This window comes from Athene noctua, chromosome 13 (assembly GCF_965140245.1).
Source record: "Athene noctua chromosome 13, bAthNoc1.hap1.1, whole genome shotgun sequence".
Taxonomy (NCBI): domain Eukaryota; kingdom Metazoa; phylum Chordata; class Aves; order Strigiformes; family Strigidae; genus Athene; species Athene noctua.
This window is the reverse complement of record NC_134049.1, coordinates 21,291,525-21,301,953: the sequence shown is the minus strand read 5'-3', so window position 1 is coordinate 21,301,953 and position 10,429 is coordinate 21,291,525. Positions and strand designations below refer to the sequence as shown.

The 10,429-nt window shown below is 60.0% G+C and overlaps 1 protein-coding gene across 1 annotated transcript in view; it reads right to left on the bottom strand.

Annotated features, from left to right (window-relative positions):
• Positions 1 to 248: 248 nt before the first annotated feature.
• Positions 249 to 10,429, bottom strand: part of CSPG4 (chondroitin sulfate proteoglycan 4) — a 29,531-nt gene continuing 19,350 nt past the window's right edge. The window contains exons 4-10 of the mRNA XM_074917328.1: positions 9,671 to 10,150; positions 9,064 to 9,240; positions 5,066 to 5,264; positions 4,712 to 4,846; positions 4,406 to 4,560; positions 3,361 to 3,544; positions 249 to 2,948 (exon numbers count right to left, since the gene is read on the bottom strand). Coding sequence (XP_074773429.1) covers positions 1,036 to 2,948; positions 3,361 to 3,544; positions 4,406 to 4,560; positions 4,712 to 4,846; positions 5,066 to 5,264; positions 9,064 to 9,240; positions 9,671 to 10,150 — 3,243 coding nt within the window. The 3' untranslated portion in view covers positions 249 to 1,035. The remainder of the gene's footprint in view (positions 2,949 to 3,360; positions 3,545 to 4,405; positions 4,561 to 4,711; positions 4,847 to 5,065; positions 5,265 to 9,063; positions 9,241 to 9,670; positions 10,151 to 10,429) is intronic.

Below are 10,429 nucleotides of genomic sequence, written 5' to 3'. Positions count from 1 at the left end.
CCCAGCTGTAGCAATGCGGGGTATTATTGTTGGGTCCCATCCTGAGCTCAGCGCTCAGTTTTTCCTCTGCTCTTCCTCAGACAATTTCTATTTAAGTTTTTAGGACTCCAGGCTGGGGAAAATTTGAGCAAGAGCCCAGAATTTGGTCCATTACCAGCAAATGTCACTCAGCAGATCGCTGGACTTAAAACAGGCCTGGCAAGGGAGACAGCTTACGAAAACGGTGATGCACCTCGGAAAAGGCACTTTATTCTGTTTACTTCTGCCGTACTGGAGTATACAGTGGAAAACCGCGATGGCTCCGGTTCTCCGCTCTCCTCTCCGGTTTCATGCTACCCAGGTGAGCGCCTGCCATCCCTCCCCGCCGAGGGCATCCTACCTGTTGTGCACCCCCCCAGGGCTCGGTGCAATCTGCTTTATGAAGCACACGGCAAGCACGCAGAGGAAGAGTGAGGCGAGGTTTTTTCCAAGTGGGTGGGGACTCTTAAATTCCCCTGGCATTGGCCACAGGGTTTTTTTCCGAGCTTCTGCTCCAGTGTCTCAGCCCGCCTAGCCCTGGGGGATTTAAACAGCTTCATCCCCAGCCTGACTCAGCGCAAGCCGCTCCTCATCCTCCCTCTCATGCCAAGAGCTGTGGCAAACACCCCCGTGGTGGTCGGTGCTGCCCATGGAGGAGCCACCACCAGACCCGCCTGGGTGGCTCAGTGGGGACCGGTGCCATCAGGTCCCCTCCAGCACTATGGCCACCACTGGGTGGCCCAAATGAGCACCCAAAGTCGGTATTCCCCAGGGATACTCAGGCATTTTGCCTGCCCCCACTTGCTCATGCAGTGCCCCCCTCCCCTGCCCAAAGCCACCTGGAGATTTGGGGCTCCCGGGTGGGCCGGACCGGCAGCCCCTGTATCCCCAGGGCCCTCCTGCATCTGTGGGATGCCAGCTCCCAGGGAGGAGGAGGAGAGCCGGGAGGAGGTGGTTGGTGGTGCTCTGGGAGGGTCCAGACCCCCAGGTGGTCTCATGCCCCCACGCCTGAGCCCTTCACACCCAGTACTGGTTGTTTTTCAAGGGGGGGTTGGAAGTCCGGCAGTACTGGAGGAGCTCGGGGTCTGGCGGTGCCCCGGGACCCGTGCGCTGGGGCGGGGGACCCGTGCCCTTGCCTTCCAGGGCATTGACAGTCGTTAGGGGGATGCCTTGGTTGGGGTCCGTCCTCCGGAAGGTCTCCTGGTCTGGCACAGCCCCATTCTTGGCCTTGGAGGAGGGGGTGCCCTGGACATGGTGCTTCCCTGTCTTGTTGCGCTTGTGCAGGTAGAAGAGCAGGGGTAGGATGAGGGCCAGCAGGAGGAAGATGAGGCAGATGGGGATGATGATGCTGAACATGTTGGCCTCGATGAAGCTGAGGAAGGTGCCGCCCTCCATGGGGCTGGGGCTGGTGGTAGCACTGGCGCCCAGCCAGGTGGTGGAGGGCATGCCCAGCTCGCTGGCATTGGGGCTGCTCTGTGCCGTGCCCTGGGTCTGGGGCACTGGCGACGAGGGTGCCAGGGGGGCCGTGAGCAGGGTGATGCTGTATGCTTTCGAGGCATTGTAGGGCTCAATGCTGTACCCCAGGGATGCTAGTGCTGGTGGCGTGCCAGCGGCCACCAGCTCAAAGATGAAGCTGTCATTCTGCAGGGGCCGGTCGGTCTCCCCAGCATCCAGCACCTCCAGCCCAACCAGCCCTTGCTCCAGCTCACTCTGGCTGAAGGTCTCAATCAGGGTGGTGGGTTGTCCTGGGTCCCTGGAGACCCTCACGAGACGGCTGGCACGGGGTGCCCTGCGGATCTTGAAGACTGGGATGCTCTTGGTGTGGTTGGCGAGCTCGCTGGCATCAAGGACACTGGTGTCCAGGAGGGCTGTGGTGCCCCTGGGCCACACGCTGCCTGGCCGAGCCTTCACCAGTGCACGGACAGTCACGTTCACCACCCCGCTCCTGTTTGCTGCTCGCGACATGACGAGGAACTGGAAGTCATCCTCAGGGGACGTGAGGTCAGTGAAGGTGAATGTCACCTCTCCGTGGTCCAGCTGCTTCTGCGAGAAGCCCCGTGATGGCTTTTGGTTGACTTGCACTTGGCCAAACCTTGGGTCCCTGGTGATCCTGTACAGGGCATTGCCTGCCCCCAGCTGTGCAGCTCCCAGGAGGTGATGGTGGGACATGGAGGCCCTGTTCAGGTCTTGGGGCACCTCCAGCAGCACTGGACTGGCAGCGGTGCTCACTGCAGGCAGCACCTCGACCTCCAGTGAGGTCAGGGTGGGTGGGTGGTGGCCATCGGAGAGGCTCAGGGCTAAGGACCCTGGGGCATGGCTCCCGGTGGCAACGAACACCACGTGGCCTGAGTTGACATCTGCTTGGGTGAAGCGGTTGATGGGCTCCTGTGGGTTGTGTGCATTGGCCAGGTGGCCGGCGAGAGGTCTCTGGAGGACGCTGTACACCATCTCCTCCAGGGATCCTGATGGGTCTGCTACATCCAGGTATTCCTGGGACAAGGTCACCATGGAGCCTGGTGGGACCTGCAGCACCTCTTGCCGCCTCACCACCTGCGGTGGCTTGCTGCTGCTGCCGCTCACCGTTATATTGAAATCTTCAGAGATGACCACTCCTTCCTGTGGAGGACGGATGGACTGCTGCGCCTGGGGCCGGAGCCAAGCCTTAAATCTGAAACGGTCTTCAGAGACACCATCTCCACCATGGGCATACGCCAGGCGTCCTGTGGCCAGGTCTGACTGCAGGAAGAATGGCCGTGCCCGCTCCAGGGGAACACCAGCCACCAAAAGCTGCCCATGAGCGGGCAGCCCCGTCACCAGGAAGACAACATCATGTGCAGCCCTCTCGGGGACCGGGATTTGGCTTAGGAGGTTGGAGGCATCCAGCACTGAGGTACCGATCTTGGCCTGTTGAGCCCTTGCAAGCTGGAGACCTGGGGGTAAAAGGGAAAACCCAAAAGTTTGTCATCCCTGGGAAGGGTCAGGATCTGCTGGAGAGGAGGCCAGACCCTGGTGAGAGCAAGACATAGCAGAAAAAGGAGGATTGCAAAGAAATGGAGAGTGATGAGAAGGCAACTGGAATGTATTAGTTTGGTAAGATGAAGGAAGAAGGAATTGCACAGTGAGCCAGCAAAAGGATGGATGCAATTTTAGATGTTGCTTGATGTAATATCAAAGCTTGTGCTTGGGTGACCATGGGAAATTGCACCATGATGTCTTCAGACAAACAAGCCCTCCTGAAGTTTCACAATCCCCCTGAAGGGCTTGTTCCCCCATCCCAAGTGGGGGGATCATGCAAACTTCCAGGGGGCTTGTTTGTCCCTTGCTTCTCCCTTTCTTCTTTACCTGCATTTCTCCACAGCTGAGTTGAGCGCTGGGGACACCTGGCCTCGAAGGAGATTAGCACCAGCAGGATGAAGGAATCTGAGATGGTTGTGGGAGCGACCACACGGAAGCGGATGGCATCTTGGGCAAGCCAGAAGGGCTTCTCTGGCATCTCATGCTGGTAGAAAATCAACCCACTATCCACCTAAAAATAAAAAAAAACCCACAATGAGCTCTGCTAAATGGCAAGATAAATACCTGGTGTGGGTGACACTGTGTGGGAGATGGGTGCATCTGTCTCATCTCTGGCGTGATGGGCACTGTTGCACCAGGGGTGAGCCCTGGCGATGCTGTGCTAGAGCCAATGTGTGCACCCTGGGCTCCTATCTCGGCTCCAGGAAGGAGCAGCCAAGCCCTAAATAGGTAAGAAATGCGGATCATCACCAGCCATAGCATGGTAGCCACCATCGAGAGCTCATCGTGTCTCTTCCAGGATGTTTCTGTCCAGCAATTGGGGAAACTGAGAATCAAAGCTTGCTCAGCATCCTTTGGGAGTTGGGCCAGGCTTCCTCCAAGGGTGAGCACAGCACAGGGGAGCTTGCAGGGTGGGAAAACCTGCGTGCTTCTGAGTGATGGTTAGAAATAAGCCCTTAAAAGCCTGGTCCTGTGAGAGAAGGGTGGTAACAAGGCTTTGATGAGAGCAGAGGTGAAAACATCGTGCTTGACTCTTGCCCTAGGCAGCAGGCAGGATGGCTGGGTCTGCAGCAGGGAGGTAGCCTAAGAAGAAGGGATTATAACTCTCTGAGCCTCCCCTAGCACTAAATCCAAGGCTGGTGGCCATGGTAAAGCCAGCACTGAGGTGGCAGCTCTTAATCCCTCTTAGCAGCCGTTGGTAGAGCTGGGAACTCATGGTGTGGCTGCAGCCTTGCTCTGCCTCCTGCCAGGGATCAGGTGCCTCTGCCTGGGGTGGCAGCAGGGGGGTGGGCTGGGACCCCTGAGCTGTAGTGGGGAGTGATGGAGGGCTGTGCCTCGGGGTCCTGGAGGTCCGGGGGAGGCAAAAGCTCACCTGGTCTTGGGTGAAGTTCCTAATTTCCTCCCCCCGGGAGGTGGTCAGCCTGCCCAGGCGTGGGGCTTGCTCAATGCTGTAGTACAGAGCGGTGGATCCAGCCGGGCTGTTGCTCACTGCCTGCAGGTTCTGGCTGGTGATGGGCTGTAGGGCACCTGGAAAACATGTCCAGTACAGACTTCAACCCATTGCCTGCAGCCTCTGCCACAGGCATCTCTCAGTGGTCCTTGGGCAGAGGGTGATGAAGGGGCCCAGGGACCCGGTTTCTCATCAAACTGGGAGGATGGGGTGTACGTCTGTACGCACCTGGGCAGAGGGTGAGGCTCTGCTTCTTGGCCAGGCTGATGAGGGGCTCTCTCTGGGCCCTGACAAGAAAGAAATGCCCAGGAGACAGGTTCTCGCCATCCCACAGGTCGAAGGCGAAGCCCCCATCCAGGGGTCCTGTAGAAAGCACAGAGCTAAGCATTTATGGGGGGCAGAGGGGGGTGCACCCCACCATTAACCTGGCACAGTTTGGACCAGTGTGCTGTGTGATGGGGCTAGCAGATACCACATTGGGGTGGCCCAGTGCTCCCCTCCAGTGATGTCCCCACCCAGGGTTTCTCCCCCCTCGGGCTGGGGGTGATGCAGGGGGGCTGGGAGACCTCAGCCCTGCCCTACCTTGGTGCACAAAGAGGATGAGGCCGTTGTTTATCTGGGCCTGGGTGAACTGCCGGACCTCAGCACTGGGCGCCGACCTCAGCACAACCTTCCCGTTGGCCGGGGGCTGGATGGAATAAGTCACCTCCTCCGCTGGGGAGTCCTCATCCTCAGCACTCAGGACGTGGGGGCCGATGGCAGCCGTGGCGCCTTCCCGCAGCTGGGGGATAGGGAGAGGCTGTAATCCCCCTGGGATGCCCCCAGAACCTCTCCCCTCTTCCTCAACCTGCTCAGCACCCCATCCCTGTTAAGACCACTTTGCTAGGTGCCTGAGCATGTCCCAGCCCAACAAGGGCTCCTTGTCTGTGCGCTGGGTGATGTCTCCAACATCTGGCCTTTTCCCAGCCCTGCGTCATCCTGCACTGCTGCCGTGTTCACCAGCACGTGTTTGCTGCTGGGTCCGTGCATCTGCGTGGCATGTGCAGGACAGAGGCCAGGGATCACCCCTCCATTCCTCAGTTTCCCCAAGCACTGGAAATGGAAGAAGGCACGGTGCTGGCGCGGCCTGTGGGGCTGGGGCAGAGCCTGGGCCTTTGATGAGTCCCCATTGCTCCACAGGAGAAGGGTGTTTTGGGGGGTCCCCAAGTCCTGAACTCGGGGTTTGTTGTCATAGGACAAGGGGTAACGGTTTTAAACTAAAAAAGTGTAGGTTAGACTAGACAAAAGGAAGAAATTTTTTACAATGAGAATGGTGAAACACTGGCACAGTTGCCCAGAGAGGTGGCGGATGCCCCATCCCTGGGAACATTCAAAGTCAGCTTGGATGGAGCTCTGAGCAACCTGGTCTAGTTGAAGATGTCCCTGATCATTGCAGGGGGGCTGGACTAGACGACCTTTAAAGGTCCCTTCCAACCCAAACCATTCTATGATTCTATGAACTCGTTCCCTGAGCTGCTGCTGTACATGATGACCACAGCCCCGTCGTTCCTCGGCTGGGTGTTTCTCTTAGCTCGTGCTCCCAGGAAAGCACCCGTCCCACCGCCCCCTCGCAAGGCTGCAGCGAGGCCGTGAGCCGCCCCAGCAAACCCGCCAGGAATGACAAGTATGTGGCCGAGCTCAGGGCCACTTGTGAAGCGTCCCAGGGCCTGGCCAGTGCTGCCCACTCAGCCCTGGGGGCGCTGCCACCCCAAAGCCCTGACAGCTCCCCTCTCCAGCTGGAGGCAACAATTTTCCCTGCTCCTAATCCTGTGCTGTATCTTGGTCTCAGTGGACCATAGGGATGAATCCTGCACTGCCATACAGGTTCTGCCCACGCACCCCAGAGCTGACTTTTGCCCTCAGGATGCCCTAGAATTGTGGGACGCGTGGATGGAGCCTTCCTGCAGCTCATGCCTCCCAATGCTTGTGTATCGCAAGCCTGGCCCGCATCCTGCAAACCCACAAGACAACACCCAGGCGCTGGAGGAGCTGCCCAGCTGGCCGTGCTGGATTCGATGAGCTCTTTTCTGCTGTTTTCAGCTGGCCTAACCCAAAACATTTCTTGAGTGGGTGTGGGTGCCGACAGTGAAATTGAATCCCTCGGCAGTCCCCGCGGGAGGCTGGCTTGAAAACACAGCTTTGGAGAGACGGGATGGGGGAAGCACTGCTGGACACATGGCTGGTGTGGGAGCTGAAGCCCTTGCAGCAGGAGCTGCTGCTCCACCACATACATGCACTGTGGTTTTCGGACTGCTCCCCCTCCCCAGCACCCATAGCCAGGTCACTTAAGCGCCTGACAAAATTGCAGTCACACCCGAGGCTCGCTGCCAAGGAAAACTCCCCATGGTCAAAGCCCAGAGAGGTGTTTGCAGGCAGGGGGGACCGGCAGCCCTGGGCATTGCTGCCCGCTGGGGATGGGCACACACAGCAGTTGGAGCAGCTTTGCTTGCTGCTGAGAGCCTGTGCCACCGGAGCTGACCTGCTTTGCCATAGTCTCCATCCTCTCTGAATTATTAAAGCCTTCCGCCTTGTTCCTGCTCTCGCTTACTTGTCTTATTATGTTTGCTCAGCCTCCGTGTCGCCTCTGCTCTCCAGGAGAGCGTGTGGGGAGGCAGCGAAATAACGCCGGGAGCATGTCTGTGTATTCTGGTGCAGCAGTGGAAGCCTCTCTCTTGGTGGCATCCAGCCATCTCTTCTCCTGATGCAACCCAAAAACCTGCTTGAGGCAAATCTGCCTGCTCCTTTCCCAGGGGCTCCGCTTCAGGGTCTGAATCCTGCCCGTTGCCTCCCCAGCCCTGCGTGGACTCTGTACCTCAGAGCTGGCAGGCGCAGGCAGCAGAGGAAGGCTTTGTGCAATCTCTCCTGGACCCGGCCTGACCTTTAAACGCTGAAGTCATTTCTCGCCGGAGCACAAACAGAGCAGGGCCAGGCCCCCGCTGAGCCCTGGGCTGCTCTAGCATTGCTCCTGCTCGGTGTGAGGAGCCGTTCCCAGCTCCAGAGCCCCTCCTGGGGCAGCCGGGTGGCTGCGGTTACCCCTCCCTAGTCTGGGGGGATCTCAATGGAAAGGCAGATGGACCGCTGCCTCGGAGTTTATTTTGGGAGCTTTTTCTTTCTTTTCACCCTTTTTTTAGCATGGTGGCTGGGAGGGAAGGACATGCTTCCCAAAGTGCCTTGAAATCACTGGGCTAATGGGCTGGCTAAAAATAAGAAGGGAGGGAGCCTCCTCCTCCCCTCACACAGGGCCAGCTCTGTGTCTGCCCGCGGCCCGAGCAGGAGTGCGTGGCACCAGGCACAGAGCTGCCTGCTCTGCCTACATCCCTGCCAAGAGCCCACCCTGCCAGGGCCAGCACAGAACAGCCCTTTTGGGATGCGCTGGTCCCCGGCAAGCAGAGAGGGGCTTTTGGGCCTCCAGAGTGGGGACAAGGGGCTAGCCAGCAGCCATGGGGCTGGCCTTCCTCTGTCGGGAGTGCAGGATTTTGGCACAGCTGGGGCAGATCGTGGAGGCACCACTTAATGTGCTATCAAAGGGGTTTGCTGCGGCAGGGCTGAGCTTCCTGGGTGGGGGTGTAACTGAGGTAGGCACAGAACCAGGGCTGGCTGGGGATGGGGGCACCCCCCAAACTTTGCTGGCAGCCCTGGCCCCTCTCCCTGCCTCTGGGGCTGCCTGGCCCTGGGCAGGGCAGCCTGTAGCCTGCCCTTTGGGCATCTCTTCCCAGACACCTTCCCAAAGCCACTGTGATGATCCTGGCACGACAGAAGGAGCTGCTTTCTCTGCTGCCAGCCTGGGAAATCCTGGGATGGGTGAGGATAGCCGGGGGCATGGGGAGAATGATCCCACTGGGCTGGAATTCCTGCATGTTTTCTAATACTTTTTTTTCTGTAGTTTTGCATTAGTGATCCTGAACGGGGTAGGGAGGTGTCTGAAACAGCAGGTGAGACGTATTTGCTTCTGACTTTTCTGAGCTGGGCATAAGGAGAGGTGTGAAAGCTTCCTCAATAATTAAGTCTTTCCAATTTGTGCTTGATGAAATGTGGTCAAGATGCTCTTCGTGCTTCCAGGGGTTATTCTGGGACCTGGTGAAGGGCGAGCAGGCTGCCCGTCCTCAGAGGCGCTGCTGCCTGCCTGCCTGCCTGCCTGCCTGCCTCCCTCCCTCCCTCCTTCCCTCCTTGCTTCCCTCCCTCCCTCCCTGCCAGCAGGCATCTGCCTGCCGCCGTGGCAGCGCGGCTTCGCCGAGCCCGTCGTGCGAGAGGGACCGAGCGGTGCTGCGGGGCGATGCTCCCATCTTGCGGCCGGTTTCAGCATCGGCGGCGGGGAAGGCGCGGGGGGGGTAGGGGGAGGAGAGCCCGGTCTCCGCCTCCTGCAAAGCCTCGCCCTGCCGGGAACCCGCCTCCCTTCCCCGGAGCCCATCCCCCGGCTCTGCTGTGCCCGGATTCCCGGAGGTGCGTGAGCAGGCTCGGAGGGGGGCCCGTGGGGTCCCCACGCAGGGCTGTGCCGGGGCCCGCTGGGGTTTCTGCCCATCCCCGTGGCATCCCACGCGTACCTGCAGCCCGGCGTTGACCCGCAGCCGGGGCCCGCTGGAGCTGCGGGGCAGGATGGTGATGAAGAGGGTCCTGGGCTGGCTCTGCCGGTCCGTCTCGGAGGCGTTGGCCAGGAGGGTGAAGCTGTCGGCCTGGGCCCGGGGGCCGTCCTGCCTGTACTGGATCTGCTGCTTCTCCACCTGTGGGGCAGGGGCTGGGTGACCCTCCCGGGAGGACAGGGGGCTGGTGGCCCTGCGCACCAGCCTGGGAGACGGGAGCAAGCTGGCCACCTGCCACTTGCCCTGGGACATCGCTGAGGGATGGATCCAACACAAAGATGGGGAGCGGGATTCCCATGGGAAGCAGACCTGGAGCCCAGCATGGGTGCTCTGCCTGCATCCCCGTATCCCCGGGAACATTTAAACACACCTTGGGGGTTGATGCATGCCCTGTCCGCAGAGCAAACCCGCCACCCCAAACCCCTCCATCCCCAGGGCAAACACCTCTGGTGGGGAGAGGAGCCCTGCAGCCCTCCCCAGTGCTGTCGGGGGATGGACACCCCCCCAGGCTCTTCCCAACCCCCCTGGGAAAGCAGTGTGGTGGGCAAGCAGGCACCCTCGGCTGCTATACCTCGCTCCAGGTGAAGCTGTTCAGGCCGCCGTCCTCGGGCCGCTGGCTGCTCAGGAGGGTGCCAAACCGGGGGGGCTCTAGCACCCTGAACTCCACGCCAAGAGCTGTGTAGTAGGCATTGGGGATGTTGAGGATGCCTGTGGAGAGGGTAGCAGAGCCACCCCCCGGCACTGTGATGTTGTGGACATCCAGGGGGATGGTGATAGGGAGCACGGCCAGGCTCACCACCACCCCCTCCAGCGGGTCTGCACCGCTGGCCGTGATGTCCACAACAAACCGGTCACGCTCCTCCTCTGGCTTGGAGTGGAGGTAGAGGACTCTGCCGCTGTTGATGTCCTCCTGGGTGAAGGACTGGACGGGGTCCAGGCTGGGCTGCTCGCTTGAGTCTTGGCCGTGCTGAAGCATCGCCAGGAAACCGGAGGCTGGGGGACTGCTCACCAGGTAGACTATGTCCTGGGGAGGGATCTCTTCATGGGCCACCTGGGAGTGTGTGGGACAAAGAAAGGCATGAGTGGGGGGCTGGTGCCTGTGAGGCTGGGCTGCCCCACAGCCCACTGCTGTGCAGCCTGCCAAGGCTTTGCTGCAGGATGAACTGCAAGAGTCACCTTGCTGAGGCTATGCTGGAACCTCCACCTCTGCCCCTGGGCAAAGCCTGACATGGACACGAGTCCTTTGCTCTGGGCAGGTAGGTGTAAAATGGTGTCCCACTGGTGGCTGTTCTGGTTTGGTGGCCAGGAAAGTGATGCAGCCTTGGGGAAT